General features: G+C 38.0%; 1 protein-coding gene across 3 annotated transcripts in view; it reads left to right on the top strand.

Annotated features, from left to right (window-relative positions):
• Nucleotides 1–18,771, top strand: part of LOC102045622 — a 28,428-nt gene that overhangs the window by 2,336 nt on the left and 7,321 nt on the right. For 2 of the 3 annotated variants that reach the window (XM_031055659.1, XM_031055660.1), the window contains exons 3-8: nt 3,914–3,947; nt 10,798–10,848; nt 12,739–12,816; nt 15,577–15,713; nt 16,262–16,381; nt 16,919–16,949. In XM_031055659.1, the coding sequence (XP_030911519.1) occupies nt 3,914–3,947; nt 10,798–10,848; nt 12,739–12,816; nt 15,577–15,713; nt 16,262–16,381; nt 16,919–16,949 (451 nt within the window). The remainder of the gene's footprint in view (nt 1–3,913; nt 3,948–10,797; nt 10,849–12,738; nt 12,817–15,576; nt 15,714–16,261; nt 16,382–16,918; nt 16,950–18,771) is intronic. The other variant, XM_005419335.2, reaches the window with a different exon arrangement.

Raw genomic sequence — 18,771 nt, 5'->3', positions numbered from 1 at the left:
TGCTGATGTAAAGAATTCCTTTGATTTTGTGGTTGTTTCTATTTTTTTTTCCTTAGCTAACCCTCTTAGCAATCTAATTATTGCTGGTTTTCCCTTCAAAAGTAGGAAACCCAGCATTTATTTTCTTAGAAAATCTGCATACAGTTTTCCTTCTGTTTCACACTTGGATGTATGCTGGGCTAAATCTCCCAGTTTCTTGTGTCAGTGAAGTCTTTGAGCTGAAAGCAAACAGGAGTGGGCAGGTTGAAAACTGGATTTTTATTGGGTGTGGAGTCTTGGTCAGTCACACAGCTGCATTGCTGTAGGAGTAACTCTCCAAGCTCATATCATCATTCTTTTCAGTTATCTCCAATTTCTTTCTTTAAATGATGAAATCTGTTGTGTGCTTTGGTGGAAAAAGATGAGAACTCATAAGTTGATTTCAGGGTTTTGTACCACTAGGTTTGGAATAGCTATAAAAGTCCTGAGCCTATGTTTCCACTGAATACAGGGTAGGTGTAGATAGTGAATAGCTCTTAGACTGGAGGAGTTCCTGTTCAAACTAATAGCAGAGGATGTTCTGACAACATAACAAAATGAAGAGAAGGTAGTAGTTCTTTTCCTAAACCACAGTACTAGCCTGACCAATCCGTCAGCCATTTTTTATGACTTCAGTCAGATTGCTTTTTTTATATCAGTTTCCCATTTGCTTTTAAAATGGCATTGTTAAAGATACTCTGCTTGTCTGCTGCTGGAAGGTGTTCCAAAATGCAAGAAAAAGCCCTTTGGCAGAAGGACAGTCATTAAGAAACAAATGTAAACATGTGATACATATATAAAATTGGCCTGCGTTTCCTATAGCTATTCAGAGTAAAATGTGTTCTTTTGAATAGCTGCAGTAGTAAAGCTTGGCTGTCTGACAGATTTGTGAGAGTACTTCATTTGACCTTCAGTGTACATGGCTATTTTATCTCTTATTTTTTTCTTTTTTTCCGCCTGGATAGTCTGGTTAATCGGGATTTTGAATAGGTACATAAGATACTTATTTAGGTTGTTTCTCCATACCTTTGTTTTATCTCCAATTTTTTCTAGTGCTGTTAGTTCATAAGGGCAGACCCTTGTCAAAAGGGTGCCGATGGCCCAAGGATTGTGTGGCTGGGATGATCACACAATCCCAGCCAAGGCTGTGTGTACCTTGTGCGTTGAGTGCTGTATGACCTCTGCATAGTAGCATAATGGTGGGGTCTTGTGGCTTCATTGCACAACAGGTACTAATGGGATGGGAAGTTGTAGAAAGTGCATTAGCCAAAATATTCGTAGATGTGTGTATAATTCATGGCTCTGAAAATTGGAGTTGGTTGGTATTGGATACTTTGAAAAACAGTTGAATTTTAGTTTTAGCCATTATAGTAAAATGTTTAGGAAACAACATTTATATTCGTTTACTAATGCTTTTAATTTAGCTAAGCCTGTGAGAGTAGTGGGGGATATCATGCATGAAAGATGGGTTCGTTTGGCCTTTTTGGTTTTTTCCACAGCTGAGGAGAAATCTAGGTTTTTTGGGACAACGGTCCCCAAATAAAATACACCTGCGGTGTACCTACCTGGAATATGGTTGTATGTGATATAATTTATTCTTATTTTGTAAGTATGCTTTAGTTTTATAGCTCAGTTTGCTAGGGAGATCCTAGAGTGGAACATCTTTTTTCCATGTGTTTTGATCAGCCCTTCACAGGTATGGCATCAGCAGAAGAGCACTGCTTATTTTGTGAACTGTGTTTGGAACACAGATGAAGATTGTTCTGGTTCTATCAAAGATTCAAGTTTCCTCGCCCCCCTTCAAGTCTGGAGTTAGATAGGTAGAAATGCCTGCCATGTCCTAGAAAGAGAAAAATCTGTATTCAAGACTCTACAGGCTCTTCAGAAACAAGTAATGTTCAAATCTGTGAAGAGAGGTGTTAGCCTTTGTCTTTATCATTTCAGTGTTCTTGTTTCTTCTGTCTCTCACTGCTGATTGTTGCACATCAGAACCTGTGGTTGAAATACCTGATGTGCAGGCAACCTTTCTTTCCTTTTTGTGGCAGTAAAATCAACCATTGCTGTTTAAACATTTCAGTCGTACATATTTGTGTTGATACTTGGAATGCTAATGTAGCTAGTTACAGGAAAATTACGTTGCTGTTGGATTGTTTATATTTGGTCCCAAAGAGCATGCCATTGTGTTCTGCAGCATATCTTCTGTTAGTTCTGTTTCTCCACAGAGAAACTTTAATTGTGGAGATTTCTTTTGAGGGGAAAAACCAAACAGAAGACAAACAAAACCCCAGAACTTGATTTGCTTATTATGACCTTGAAGAATTAAAATAAGTAGAATTTCCATGCATATCCTTGTATATCTAACTGATATATTTAAAGATGGTATATGTTTAAGAAAAACTAAATTATGTTCATATAATACTTAACTATGCAATTGAAAGTGTTCTGTTAAATAACCTGTGAACTTCAGTTGTGTAGGCAACTACTTTATGCAGTAGCTCATACAGACTACCATGTGCCCAGGTGGTTTGAACCCTTAAAACCAGAAGTTTTTGAGTTTTGGCTTCTCAAAGTTAGACACTTTGCCAAAAGTTACTCTAACTTTTTACAGTCTTAGCTCAAAAACAGCTGTTACAATCCCTGAACCAGAACAGAGAATAAGTTTCTCACCTAATGTGCGAGAATCTTAATTCCTGATCTAGTAGCAGGGATCACAAGTAAAATGGACCCTTTTAGCTTCAGTTGTGAAACTGCATTTCTGATATTAACAAAAGCAGTAAACCAGGTGCAGTCAAAGTTGATTGTCTGAAAATAGTCAGGACGAAATTCTCTTTAAACACCAGCTTACAGTTGCTAATATTTTCTGTGCTTGTCTGAAAACTTGGTATTAGCAGCTGTTTGTTGTAAAACTGGAGAATGAGTAACAAAAGCACTTGGAACAGCATAACTGAGAGGAACACTGTGTCTGTATTACTAAGCTTATGAAATCCTGTTGAATTTATACAAAACCATCCACTGCCTGTGGCAATACCAGGACTTAGGTAACTTCCTTATTTTATAGCTGTCGCGAAAGTACAGCTAATTGGCTTCTCAGACAATTAACTGTTTTATCAGTCTTGCTTCCTGTTGAATTGCCACACCCATGTCCAGCATCTCTTCCATGCCACTGAATATTGAAAATACAGCACTTAACTCTGTGGACTGCTCTGGACAGACAGCTGCTGTAGTGGTAGAATGATCACACTATTGTTTCATTCTTGTAAATGACAAGTTTGTGTTTACTTGCCAGAAAATTGTCAAAATGAGTCAGGATTGCTTTAGCTATTAAATGGAAAATTAAGTTGTTCTTTTCTTTAGATTCTGCCAAAAACCAATCGTCTGTTCTGGATTCAGCCAGTGAAAGACACTTTTCCTGCTCTTCATGATATGAATAATCTCACCTGAGATTTGGCTAGCCTTAAGGTTTAACCAAATCCACTCTAAAAATAGTGGGGGAGCTGCATTCAGTTAGTTTTTCCTTTTGGCATAAGATTCTGTTGTTGTTGTTGAAACTACACCTTCTGAAAACTTAGGAGCTGTAATCATACTTTAGGTTTTCCTGGCATCGTTCAGATGTGTTTCAAGCCATAATCATCCCTTAAAACTTCACTATATAACAGGGTTTTCTTGAAAGTAGCCTTGTGTTAACTGTAAGTACAACTCTGTCGGTACTTCCAGCTTTTGCAGACAATGATGAAGGCTCTAATTTTTCCTGTTTGGCAATGGAAATTTTGGCCTGTAATGAAATTCGTCTGCAAAGGCTTCTCTGGAAGTGCTGGATTTTTCCTTCAAATGATGCAGCACATTAATTTATTTTTCTTATTCTATTTTGGGATGACTTGCATCTTCATAATTAAAGCAAGAGAAAGCCATGAGACGCAGGAATCTCTATTGTAAGTATAATACTTTTTTCTTCCAGCCTCCTAGGATAGATATTGCTTGGGGATTTACTGTTTTGTTGCTTTTCTAATAGTTCAGGTATTTGCATTTGCCAGTTGATATGTCTCTAACTGTGTTTCTCTTTATATGCTGAACATTCTTCTTTGTCTAGTGAACTGCTGACAAAGAATTGTTTTAGAGTATGAAACCTTACTTATGCCTTTTCACATACAAATATTTATGTGTCTGTCTAGTGGAGGGATGTATAGTCAGTGTTTTAGTTTCTCACCTTCTCAGGCTAAATTGTCTCCTACTTGTCTGTCAGCTTGATGCACTCACTGCTGAGTTTCAAGCAGAATGCTGAGAAGCTAAATCAGCAGACTGACACTGTTGCAGATGCAGCTCTACCAGTGCTAAAGCTGCTTGGCTGCATCACAGGAATGTTCTGCCTCTCTTTATTGTAGGGAATTGGAGGAGCAAAGATGTATTCAAGGTGAATTCAGTTGTTGGGGTGTCTTTTCCCCAGAAACTGAGAATGTGAATCCAGACTGTCATGTCAATGAAAGTAGAAGTTGTGGTGAAAGGGTGGAAATGTGGTATATACTTTGCTCACAGTGAAAATGAAAATCTTGTTGTAAAGCTACTTATGATGACATACAGGAAGCAGAGGTGTAAGCAGATGTGGGAATACTGATAAAAATCAATGAGATTATTAAAAACCAAATGGTTATAGTCAGTCACACACGAAACAAGCGTTTCACTTCTACTTTATCTTCTTGGCCTGTTCTCTGAAGAAACAAGGCTTACATTCCACCTTTATCATCTGTTCCCCAGTGTCTTTTGAACCTCTCAGCCTTTTTGAACCATGGTGATCAGAGGTGCCTGAAGACACACATCTGCGCAGGGAAGAGTGACGGTGTCAGTCCTGTACTGAGGGAAGTGCTGCAGGCTGAGCTCACCACTTGCTGCACCCTGAAGAATCAACACACAAGAAAGATCTGGGAAAATGGTGGTCAGAGCCCTTTCCTAAGAGACTGAGCTTCATTAGCTGCTCTCAGGGTTTTGTGCTGATGAGGGAATTAGTGCAAGACATGTCATTCAAGTGTGAAAACAGTCATGAGATTTTGCCTCAGTCACCTGTGACTGCTGTGTGGTAACGGAGCCCTCTCACAGAATTTGAGGAGTTGTGGAAACTTTCAAGTCTTCTCAAAGTCCAGTGGATTCAAGTGCTACAAAATTGTATTTACACCTGAGCAACAAGAACAGATTTATGTGGCTCTGGTCAAGGGCTTTTAGTGGAAGACACTTTCTACAGATTTCTTTGAATTTTGTGTCAGAAATGATCATTAAAAGTAATACTCATTAAGTGAAGAGGTTCTTTCTTCAAGATCATAAAATCTGGTTTTGGAGGAATAATGTATGGGATGCATGTGGCAGAAAGTGAACTTGAATAAGAGGACAGAAGTTGTGGAAGCAAGGCTGGGAAAAGAGTGGTGCAGTGCAGGAACCTGTTGCAAATACCTATGGCTTTAGAAAACAGTCCTGTATGTACTACAGTCTCTGTGTTCCATGGAGAATTAAGAATTAATCCATAGGTTAAGAATGTGTGTATGCTACAAGTACTGTATCTTTGGAAATGTTATGACTTGGAATCTTTCAACTGGGATGTGTCCTGCAGAACAAGAAGTCAAAATACCTAATTAATGAAGTGAAGAATTTAGAAGCTTTGGTAAGCAAGTTAGCTGTGACCTCTGGAGGAGTCTCAACATCACAGGGTACCACATGTCAGAAGCATTGCAAGATATGTTTTTACCTAGAAAGTTCTCTGCCTCAGGAATAATTTTGAAGCTATCAGAAACTTACTTCTAATAAAAAACTATTATTAATACTATTGATGTCTCCTTTATTCTATTGTCTATTGCATTCTGGTTCACTGAAGATCAAGATGTGGAAGGTCAACTTGCAAGCCACTGGTAGGGTTTATTTGTCCAAAGAGGCTGAAATTTGGTCTGATGAAATTTATTTGTACATTTCAGTTGTGCTGCTTTAGGTTTTTTTACAAGTAGAAAGGCTTTTTTCTTAAGTAACTTTTCAGAGGTGTTGGGAACTACAATGCTGAATTATGTAGTCAGTATGTGTGTAGATCTTCTTGAACTCTCCCATGGACATATTACCAATTATATATATAATTCTCCTTCAAGATCCAGCAGATCCAGTAAATTCATTGTGCTCTGTCCTTGATACAAAAGTATAATGATGAATTTATCTAGCCTTTCTTTTTTCATTTTAAATAGTTGGGGGTTTTTTAACTGTTTGTAGACCTCTGAGGTAAGCATGAACAAAAATTATTAAATTTAGTAGTAAAGTTTTGTGAATGCGCATGGAAAGTATGAATTTTTTTAAATTAGGTGCACTATGTAAAGTTTGAATCTAATTTAATTTCAGTATATAAATTATTGAGATGCTTTTGTTGTTGTTGCTGGATCTGCAATCTTGTTCTAATGTTCATGCTATCAAATGTTCCAGTGAGATTGAAATGTGACAGCATGTTCACAGAGCTGGAGTTCAAAGAGCCAGGGAAAAAATGATGTGAAAGTGAAGGATGAGTTTTCTTGGAAATAATTCAGGATGATACCTGACAAGTATCTGAAATGTACACTGTCTAAAAAGGAAAAGGTACTTGAGAGGATGAGGCTTGACATATTTAGAATGTTTTACACCAATATCTGCATTTTCTTCCTTGCTGCAGAATTTTAAAAAGTTCTTTTGTCAGTAGGGAGAACACCTCCCTTGTTAAACAAACACCTGCCATTTGTAAACAAAAATTTAAAAAGACAAAGTATTTGGATTCTGAGTATTTCCAAATGGGATATGCCATGTATCCTTTCTGAACCCACCAAAAGTTACTTGATAATCCAGAAGTGATGAGTGTATGTAACCTGTGTGACTGTACAACCATGTTGACTTCAAAGTCAATTAAGCAAGGAAATGCATCTGATTCCAGGTGTTTGTTTTTGGAAGAGTTCCACTTTCTCTGAGAAAGGTGACTTCATCACATTACTGTGTGAGTTTCCGTATGGCAAAACTATCCACAAGCTATTTTTGTGGTAATGACAGAATTGGATATATTGGGTTGGTTTGGCTTGGGTGTTTTTTTTCCTTCAGCAGTTCAGAGGAAAGCAACATAATGGAAGATGTGGAAATAGAAGATGCTGAAGCTCTGAGGCTTTACTAAGTGTTAAGTCAAAGCACAGCTGAGTACATGAATTTCAGTCGTGTGATTCCTTTGTACAGTCATGTAATTGGACAGATGGAATACTTCTTTCAGCCCTTTTTTAAGGCAGTTGCCCATGTATTCAGGGATAAGGAGTGGAGGAGAATGAACATTGCTTTTTTTTTTTTCTTGGGGTCTGTTGGCCAAAATAGAAAAGTTTTGAAAGCTTTTTGCTTTGAGCAAGAGGCACTAAATGATGGGGCAATGCCAATATACACATAGGCAAACATTTACTGGGCAGTAGCAAAATGCACTGGTTTACTACTATTAGCTCAGGCAAGAGGCATAATACAGAGTATGAGCCCTGTTAAAGCCCTTTATGAAGAAAGGGCTTAATGGTGAAATGAATATGGCACAGAGGAGTGGATTAATTAATTTATTTGTACAGCCTGTGGAATTTTTCTTGCATTACAGTATGATGCAGAAGTAGCTTGTCCTGCTCTTTATAGCAATACAAATGGAAAGTGTAATAAGGGATGTTGTATGTTTTAGCTGCTGGATCTACTAATCTGTATCTATACCCTTCAACTTAAAACCTGTAAATTCCACCATGAGTAAAGAAAGCTTCATTATGGTTGTTCTGTAAAACATGGAGTTGAGGAGAGGATTCCAGTCTGAAGATAAGCTGCAGTTGCTAAACAGCACTGAAGACAAGTTCTTCCTCCAGTGAAGGCACAGATGTGGTGGATTCTGCCTTATGTTCACCAGTGATAAACTTAGCAGTATCCTGATCAGTATTTCAGCTTAATATGTTAAGAAATTGATATGTTTTAACATGTCCCTCCATGCTCAGTATGTGTTAAACATGGATAGGGGTGTGTTTTTTGGATGTATATCTACTGCTGAGTCTTCAAGGAAAAGCCTGGAAATTCTATTCTGACTTACAGACTAAAAGAGAAAATGTTTCAGAAGCCATAATAATAGAAGTATAAGGTGGAACACTATTTCAACACCCTTACTACTTTTGTCTTGGGGAGTTCTTGACATGGTGGAATCTGGCGTGTTTGTTTCCCCTTCACTTCCCTTTTATACTCAAAAGGGAATCTGGTGCTGAGCTTGGGACATCCTTGTTGCTGCTGAGTAGCTGAATTGACAGTGTCTGAAACTGCCTTTTTGTTTTGAAACATGGCTGTTACATTTCTGGCAGTCGTTAGGAATGTGTGTGCATTACAAATACATAAACAGATGTTTCTTTGTTCTCCGCCTTTTGTATGTTCAGCGCTCTGTAATTCAATATTGAAAGGAAAGGGTTTTTTGGGGAGTTGCTTTGGTTGGGTTTTTTTGTTTATTCATGTACATAGCTAGTATTTGGAACCTAGTTCTTACTAAATAAAATAATCAGGTGGAAGAGATTTCCTGAGACTGATTAGGTGATTTCCTAACTTCCTGATTGAAGCAAGGCTACAACCAGTGCTGGATCATCACTTTCTTGCTGAATCCTTGAATGTGTTGACAGGCAGAGTGTCTTCTGCCTGTGTTTAATATCAGTCTGCAGTTGCTCCTCTGTTCAAAGAGGAATTTTATCCTAATATCTAATCTTTGCACATGAAGCAACTATTCCTGGCTGCTACTTTTTAATGCTTCTGTCAGGTTCCCACAGGGCTGACATTTTGTTGCTGCTGTTCAGGTATCCATGCTATTATGTCTCCTCTTCATCTCTACCAGTCTAAACAAGTCCAGCTCCCAAGCCTGTTCTCATAAATTATTTGCCATTTTGCTGGGCCCCCCTCTACATCCCCCTTGAACTGAACAGGAGTGATAGTAGTCATCCTTACAGGTCTCAGATAATGGGGGATAAGATATTCTGCAGTGACTGCCTGTGCAGTATCTCAGTGTTCCCAAGGTCCCACTCAGCTGAAGCTGTGGCATCAGTTGTATCCCCTAAATTACTGTTGCCTATGAATTTTCTGAGGGTGTTTTATGAATGTCAACATCTGTAACCTGGCTGGGGATGCATCCCTGGGCATTGTGGACCCTGGAATTTGCTCTTTGGGGGATTCTGCTGCTTACTGGACACCAGGAGGATGCTTTGTTGATTGTTTCCCTTTGAGCCTGGCAAACCAGCTGATTTTCGGCTCATTGATCAGTCTGGTATGCTTTAGAGAACATACTATTTTGGTTTGGTTTTGAGATGCTTAAGAAATATATTATTGATAGCATTACAAAGCTACGTGGCTAGTAAGTGTGAATTAAATGTTAGCCTGGAAACATGCTGCTGCTGAATGGGAGAGTCTTCAAGATCAAAACTGCTTTGTTAAACATTTGTGGGCAGCAATGATCTTTACTTCATGCTTTTTCTTTTGTGTAATTAAAAAAAATTCAATCCCCCAATCTGCTACCTTTGGTGACAGCAGCAGCTATCACAACTTGATTTTCAGCTTGACCATATTTGTAAACTAACCACATTAAGGCAGAATGTGCTGAGAACTGCTTCTGGTGCAATTCTCTGTAAATTCACTTTGTTCCTAGAAGTAAACTAAATAAAGCACTTTCTCACATAAGCCTATTTGTATCATACAACATTTGGCCATGTCTGCACATGCTGGACCTGGAATCTTAACTTGAGCTTCAGACACTAATTGAACAATTCTGACATTAAGTAATTGTTCTAATTGGAAAATGCCTGGGCATCTTCTTGCTACCAGATACTTTGAAGCTTTTAACTGAAAAATATGCATAATTTTTTTTAAGAAATCAAGGGAGATATGCTTTCCCATACCCCTTCCATTATATTAATATTGGAGAGTTGTTTGCAAAATGTTTGTAACCTTGATTTTATTTGATTTACAGCTTTGATACCTATCTCTTAATTCCCTGTTTTATGCAGAAAGAGGAAAAAAAATATGTATGCAACACGTTTTGTTTGCCATGACTGTAGAAAAGTTTATTACTTCAAAATTAGGAACTATGTGTGCAAATAATTAATAATTTAACTTTCACTTTTTCCATCAAATGCGTAGTAATGTATCACCTTATTTTAATCTTGATTGTTGTGACTTACAAAACATTGACAACGTCATTAAAGCACTGTGGTTTGTGTGTGTCTGTGGATTTGAGGGAGAGAAGGGCAAGGGAGAAATTCCAACAGGAGTGTAAGTTCACACCTTAACATTCACTTTGAAGCTCTGAGTGGTTAGGAATAGATACAGACCCCTGTGTAAAAGAAGATGTAGTTTAATGACTATATTAATTGTGTCTGGGACTGTGCTTCAGCTCTGAATGTTTAGACCAGAAGCTTTTGTTGGATATCTGGAACACAGATTGATTGTTGAGCATGATACTGAATAGTTAAAATAATTAAAATAAGTATCCCAATATGAAAAGCACTTAAAAATCAAATAAGCATTGAATATTCTGGTTCCTGTGACATTTGTGTATTTGGTATTTTGTGTTGTTGGAGAAGGGGAGTGGAATGGGAGACTTAGAGCAATGAAGCTAAAAAAGAAAACTATCAAGATGGAATACTGAGCCTATATTAAACTGCAAAATGAAGTTAGTTGTTCAATTCTGTAGTGTGTGTCAATGATCTACTAAGTACTTAATAAAAGCAAATGAGAAGAAGTAATCTGACTGTCAAACTCTTATCCTAGGTTCTTCAGCTCTAATCCAAGTTCCGATGAAGTACCGAGTGCTCAGACGAGGTACCGGAATATAAATGATGCCTTTTTCTGATGCAGCTTTGAAATCAGTGGTTTTATTTCAGTGGTGACTAAATCGGGTGTTTTGATTATGGTCTGGGAAGAAGCAATGCAAGCTGCCAGACATTGGGACCATTGCTTTTCTTCTGTGCATTGGTTAATTTAGGTAAAAAAAAGATCTTAAGAGAATAAGAAGTTACAAGTATTTTTATGGAAAAACTTTCAAACTTGAGACATAGTTTCTGTCTTCATGATTATCTGACAATATCGTAATGAATCTAGCTAGTATTTTTTTAGTTGGTGAAGTTTTCAATAAAAAAATTTGCAGCATGCTCAGAGTACAGTGAAAATATGACAAACCAAAAGCATATAAACCAAGAACAGCATGGGTTGCTTGCTATTAAGGTGACACTAAGACAAAAGTATTTAGTTGTGTGTTAGCAAACAAGAAGAAAATGGCTGTTACCTTGACCAGACCTGTAGCTTTTTTCTGCATGCATCTTTCCATATTAAGTCCAAAAGATCACATGCCGTTCTCTGTCAGCTTGGGAATAACCAGCTCACACTGAGCTGCTGCACAGGCACACAAATTCATGCATTTAAGGAAAGTCTGTCTGTGGAGATGAATTACTGGGCACCAGCTTGTTACATGTTGACTCTCACCTCAGGTGGAAAAAAACCCCACCAAAACATAGATTTTAAGAAGACTGTGAACTTTTGGTGAAAGTGGGCCATATTGTTGCTGTGGCAGGAGGTGTCCCACAAGGTATTTTGTAGCACTGTTATATTGCAAGAGGTTTTTTATCTAAATGGTGCAACGTAGTGAAGTTTTTCTTTGTGTTCAGCTCTGGAGTTTGACTTGATAGTAGCACAGGCGTATTTCTAATGGCATGAATATTTAAGGATGAATATGAAAATTACGTCTTCTTGTGAAGTTTTTTGGGTTTTTTTTAGCCATAACCTGACATCCTAGTGGGAAAGAATACAGTAACAGTTCCATGCTTGTGATATTTCTACTTGTTTGCTCTGATTTGAAGAAACTAGCAGTGTTAATTACTCTTACATGATTCATTGGTCAGTTAGATGTAATTAGGTAGATGAATTCTAGTTCTGCACTTTTTTTTTGCAGATTAAAAATATGCTTTTTAACACTTCATCATGGTCTTTTATAATGCCCAACATTTGAATACACTTAATGTCTCCTTGAGATTGTTTTGCATGTTGTTTTAGCTGAACTCTGCTGGTATTCTAAGCTGAGCAGGGATGCTTTAGAAGTGTTTTAGGCAGAGCAAAAAGCAGGCTATTAAAACTCAGTGAGGAGCAAGATAGAGCCCTGATTGAAAGACTGCTAGTTCAGACTCAGTAATATACTGAGTGCGTTTGTGCAGCCTTTGGGCTGCCCAGAGCTCAAAAGGTATTTGCTGTATTAGTGAAAATTGTGGTTTTTGTTAGCCTTAAGGCAGTATAACTCTTGAACTTCAGACTCCAAACAAGCAGTCCCAGAACGCTGTATGAGTGTTAGGCTTTTGATGGGAGGAGGAGGTTGATGGCTTTCTTTTTTTTTCATGAGAACTGACATAGTCTGGGACATGCTATGTATGTGAACTTCATGCCTTTCCTCAGTAAACTGAATTGTGTTAGAAGTCTTGTTTTGCTTATTTGCTTCTTTTCTTAGTGACATTAAATCCTTGTGTATAAAATCATTATGGAAGAGAAAGTGTTGGAAAGTTTTTCTTTGGGGGACTGAGGTCTTGCCTGTTTTCCTTATGCATTTCAGAGTGCAGATGAATTTTGTCACCATTAATCTCCCATTAGAAACTCCTTTAATATCATAGACATTATGTGTAAACTATATAATGTGTAATGTCTCTTTATGTGTATTTTTTACTTCAGTGAAGAGATCATTCACAGGCTACATAACCTGTCTGAAGGATTTTATGAATGATCCCAGAAGAGAAGAGCCTCTAATTGGTATGGTTTTTTGTTCTATAAGTTGTATGCCTTTGAATTTGTTACCAAATGGCCTTTTTTTGAAATAGAAGGTGGGATTTTAGTTACTGTTTCATTTTCTGTAAATGTATTTAATAACTTACCTATCTCATACCATTTTAAATTTAGTTTAATGCACTGGGTATTATAAAGACCTCCTTAACTGTTAACTTGTTCCTTAAGGAACCATTTAAGTAAAGAGGCTTTTTCCGGATCACAGAATGGTTGAGGTTGGGAGGGGCCTATGCCTTTCTTAACCCCTGCTCAAGTCCCAGAGGAGGTTGTCTGGGACCATGTCGAATGGCTTTTGAAAATCTCCAGGGTCAAAGTATCTCCTGCTTCCGTTGTGCTGTTGCCTCTTGTCCTGGCACTGGGCACCACTGAAAACAGCTCCCTCTTTGCACCTTCATCTCAAGTATTTATACACAGTGATGAGATTTCCTCTTGAGGCTGAACAGTTCCAGCTTTCCCAGCCTTTTCTCATAGGAGAGATGCTCTAGTACCATTGTAATTTTCATGGCCCTTCATATGCCCATGTCTCTTGTACTGTGCAGTCCAGAACTTGACACAGCATTCCAGGAATGGCTCTACTGGTGCTGAGAGGAGCCTGCTGTGAGCACTCCTCCTTGTGCAGCCCAGGATGCTGTCAGCCTTTGCTGGCTCATCTTCAGCTTGCTGTCCACTAGGCCCTTTCCTGCCAGTGTTCTTCCTGGCTAGCCAGCCCCCAGCATGCCCTCGTGCTTTTTCTTCTCTGGATGCAGGACTTGGCACTTGCCCTTGTTGATCTGCCTGAGCTTCCTGTCAGCCCAGCTCCAGCTGCTCAGGGTCCCTCTGGATGGCATAACAACCCTCTGGTGTATCTGCGTCCCTCCCAGTTGTGTGTCATCATCAGCCTTGCTGAGGTTGTGCTCTGCATCATCATCCATATCATTAATGAAGGTTTTGAGCAGGACTGGACCCAGTACTGACCCCTGGGGTGCGCTGCTGTCTTCTGGCCTCCAACTGGACTTCATGCCACTGGTGACTTGTCATCAGTCATGGTTCTTTGTGGCTTTCCATTTGGTGGGATATACAGATATTTCTACTTTGTGAGATATTTTTCCTTACTGTCCTTGGCTGTACTGGAAGAAGTGAGATTAATTTTAATGCTTTCTAAGTGCTAGGTTAGAAACTCTTAGGAGAGTAGCAAGGCTGCTTCTCAGTGGCCTTAGTGTTCCAAGTGTGTCATGGTGGCCTAGAGAAATAGGTTCTCTGATGAAGGCCTAAGTAGCAAATTTCCTAGTATTAGCAGAAAATTTCTCTGTTTAGTGCATTGTCTCCACCTAATAAATTGCTAGGCTTTTTAACATTAATACTTTACTATAAGCATTTGTAATAGAAAACACTTAGGTTGCAAGAACAGTTTCAGTTCATTTGGTGATAATTTATTTTCAGAGTTAAGATTTAGCAGTATGATAATATAGCAGGTTTGAGATGTAGTTTAATTTCTTCATAGCAGCCTGTATGTTTTGGATTTGTGCCTGAAGCAGTTTTGATGACACCCCAGTGGTTTTTCCTGTTGCTGAGCAGTGCACCTGCATCAAGACTATTTTGTTATTCTGGGCTCTTACCCTTGAATAAGCTCAGGGTGGGCAAGAGACTGGGAGGTGGCACATCCAGGGCAGTTAACCCAAACTGGCGCAAAGGATATTCTGTACCATGAAATGTTATGTTCAGTAATCACAGTTGAGGTAAAGAAAGAAGAAAGGGGGAAAGCAGGGTTGAACTTCCAAGGTGGCTGTTCAGAGACTGTGGGTGGGTATTGGTCTGCCTATGGGGCAGTAAGCGATGGGTTTTTGCATGTTATTTTTGGGGTTTTGGGGTTTTTTACCCCTCTTTCCTTAACTTATTAAACCGTCTTTTAAGTCCATGAGTTTTGTTGCTTTTGTTCTTCCCGTGTTCTCCCCACCCTGCTGAGGGGTGTGGATGTGAGTGAGCAAGCAGCTATGTGGTTCTTGGCTGCTGGCTGGGATCAACCCATCAAAATACAGAGTACTGGAAATTATGACATAAGGGAACAGCTGCAGGATTTTCCTATTTGTTTTAAACTGCTTTTAAATTTATTATGTTCAAGCTTTTCAGAATAAAATTTTCATGCTAGGTAAGAAGCCTTAAACTTGAAGGTTTCTAAATACTTTAAAGGAATTCTCTCAGTAATTTCTAGAAAAAATTAAGAATATTCCCATTTTCATTCTTGTGATCCTTAAAAGTTTATGGAACATTTTCAGATTGTGAAAGATTCAGTTTTGTGAAGTGATTAATGTCTTTCCTGTGAAGTGATTAATGTCTTTCCTAGATCTGCTTTTACTCAGATACTGTCCAAATTATCTTTGACTAAGTATTTTAAATGCAGTTTTTAAATCTAGACATTTGTAGGGCATTTCCTATTCTCATTCTCTTTCTTAGTTTCTTGAAAAAATATCCCAGACAGGAGTAAAGATGCATTAAATATTTTTGGTGGGCTTTGAAATCTGCCATAGATGGTGTATTTCCTTTCAGAATAAGATATTGGAAAGAGATAAATTTAGCTGATTGGGTAATAAGTCCATAGAAGTGTTGAAGTGGTCCTGAGGGAGTGTCAAATTCTGAAAATAGAATAATTTCACATATTGATTTTGAATTTGATGAGCAGCATTGTAAAGAATACATTTATTTCAGTAGTCTGTAGTAAAATAGAAATATTTGTAACTCTTGCTTTTGCAGGTTTAGAACATGTGGTTGAAGTCAGATTTGAAGGAAGAAGAGAGCCACGTTACGAGTGCAGGCTGTGTGGGTGTAATTCAGAGGTGGCACCTATGATAGAACATCTTAGTGGATATAAACACAGAAGAGAATACATTGTGAGTAATTTTGATGCATTTTGATCAAAACTTCTTTATGATACTCCCTTATTTTTTTTTCTAAATAATTAGATCATTTGAAGTTTAAACCCCCATATAATAAATTGCCAGTATAGTTGACTCTATCTGTGTCAGGCCAGCATGAAGAGCTCTGATGATATGGGCTGTTGAGGCAGTGCAGTCCAGGGCTGCCTGTCTGTTTCAGCTCCAAAGTCTGTTCCTAAGTGTTTAGATTGCTTTCAGGATCAGGTTCCAAAAACAATGGGATTCTTTTTTATTCCCCAGCATGTCCATAGAATTGCTGGATTTGGTACAGAGGGTGTTTCCTTCTGGTAGCAAGCTTTGCATGGTATCCATTTTTTGTTTTGAAGACTACTTTAGTAACTTTAAAATTTGAGTAGATATGTTGCAGAGAAGAAATTAGTTCATAATATTCAAATCAATGTTTACCAGTCTTTTGGAAGCTTGTCCAGAAGGTGAAATGTGTAAATTTTTTAATACTGTAATATATTTTGATATTAACCTTTTCAAGCTGGTTTTGTTTACAGTCTAAAGAATTTCCAGATAAAATAAGGAAAAAACCAAAAGATACAAAAGAATGCAAAGTCTCGTTTTTCAAACGAATAGCAGGAGAGCTGGAGAAGAGTGAAGGATTAAAAATGTATAAGGTAATTGGAAGTAAATGTAAAATTTCTCTTCATGTGTCTTTTATCAGTGCTTTTATGTTTAATAGAGTAAATTTTAAAAGTACTGCAGGCAAAACCTCTTAAATTTTCTGTGTGTTTCTAGGAAGTGTAATAGTGAGTTGAGCTAAGGCTTACCTTTAGGTTGCCCTGAAAGATCCAGGGAAAAGAACAGTAGTATTGAAATTAATCTGAAAAAAGCCAAAGCTTTATATTTTTAAGGTTTTAGATGTTTTAAATTGAAACTTGTTCAGTCTGAATTCAGTGATTCAGAAATTTTATTACTTTAACTTCAATAATTTTTAATTTTTGCAACTTAAATATTTTCAAATGTAAGCAATTTTTTTCTCAAATTTAATTTATATTTACAGAAGTCTATATCTGTGTGTGAGGAATTTAATTCAATTTAATTATGTTGGCATAAATAAAAGTACTTGTTCCTTTCCTAAAGGCAGTTGCAGTAGGTACTGTTTTATGAAATTTTAGTCAGAAAGTCTAATAAGAACCTTTTTATATTTTTAGACGGAAGGTTACACAAGACCAGCTACCTCATGTAAGTGTGTGAATTTCTTGAATATAGTAGATGTGATGTAATTGATATTTGGCCTAATTTGACTTACTAGTTGAACTCAAAGGGTTTGACTGATGTAAAACATTCAATTTGTAATACCACAGAATGTTTTCAGAGATTTTTCTGGTTTTTGTGATTTTGAAGCGATGAAAGAAGGAAATTGCCAGACTTCCAGTCTTCCTTAGATTTTTTTAACTTCTTGGTTCCGGGAAGTATTTATGATAACTGCAGTAATTTGCTCATCAAGGAAAGTAAAAAAGTATGGAAAAGTGGTACTTGATGGCTTTCTCTGAATAAGCTGATAAAGTCTCCTCCACCTCATTTACATCATCAGAAGACTTATGCTAAATCACTGGTGAAAGTGGAAATTACCATTCTTTAGCAAATCCATTGGAACAAGTGATGGAAACCAAACCCACAAACATAAACCCAGCATCTTCCCTCATACAGTATGGCTGAGTTACATCTTTTGTTACTGTAGGTGTGCTATAGATCCTTAATGATGCCAGTCCGGAGGAATACCTCCTTGCTACCTTTTGACCCTAATGTTAATATCAGAAGGAAGGTGGGTTTGATTGAAGTGGGTGAAGGTTTCAAAGATCTACAGATTGGTCAACGTGAGTCCCGCTGTAGGAGCCTACCACAGCAGTACTTTTTTTTTCTTCTTTTTATTGGTCATTGGTGGCTTCTGTGGCTTGTACTTTTGAATGTTGGTCTGCAAAACAAGGTGGCAGAAATATTTTCAATTTCTGTGTCTCTTGCGAAGAAGATGGAATGTCAGCCACTAATTAGCTGAGTAATTCTCAGTTCAGAGTCAACTGACATCAGTCAAGTCAGCAGACTTCTGTAGAAGTGGAAGACATGGTCAAATATCAATCTGGAACATCAAAAAAAGTGATCCCACACAGATCATATCCTGCCCAACAGGATATGAAACTCTGAAAAAATGAACATGAGGGAAGTTACCTGCAAAAGCATTGTGCCTTTCAAGATAAAGGTTTGTTCTGGTTAGGTGATAAGGTCAACATCAAGTGAATTCCAAAAAAAAAACCCTCTGGTTCTTTAGAAGGAAATCGTGGTTACTGGGTTAGCAGCAGTAAGTAACTTTAGACTAGATCATGTTGGCAAATGTCAAAACTCTCCTCTGACAGTAAGGATGACTTTGGGGATATAATTAAGAAAGGCTGCTAGTACACAGGTATGAGTGATGAAATGGACATTAACAGCTCCATCAGCATGTGTTAACTGTGTTAATGGGAACTGGTTAACATGGCAACACAAGGCTTTTGGCCTTGTCTTGTAGGGCCAAAGGTGTCACTTGTGCAGAGAATTATTACATGTCCTGTTGCTTATCCTGGAGCACAATGCTTAAGAAGTGAGAAGTTATGTACCCTGCAGTAGCTGGTTCTCTGAAGCATAGTTACTGTTTTAGACTGCCTTGTTTTGCTGAGCTTTCCCTCCCTCCCTCCTCATGCTTATACACTGATAGAGATGAGATGATCACACATTCCAACCCCTATAACTTCTTGTTAGAAACTTAGGTATTGTATGTACAGCTTTTAGGTTCACTGGTATTTACTTGGAAAAAACCCACATGCAGACCTTGTAACTTTTTTTCATGGAGGAAACAGGCCCACCTCAGTTTATTCCATACAGCCTTCTTGTGTGGGGTTCAGCTGCCTGAGCACAGGTGCTGTAGGGTACCCTGCAGAGCCTTTAGGGCACAGGACTCCCACAGACTTTTCAGCAAGGATACCTGCTGGTTTCTAAGATGGGTGTGTGTGCCATTTGCTGCTGAATCTTA

The sequence above is a fragment of the Geospiza fortis genome, unplaced genomic scaffold (genome assembly GCF_000277835.1).
Source record: "Geospiza fortis unplaced genomic scaffold, GeoFor_1.0 scaffold206, whole genome shotgun sequence".
Lineage (NCBI taxonomy): Eukaryota > Metazoa > Chordata > Aves > Passeriformes > Thraupidae > Geospiza > Geospiza fortis.
Note: the sequence above shows the minus strand (reverse complement) of the source record. Positions and strands in the feature narration are given on the sequence as shown.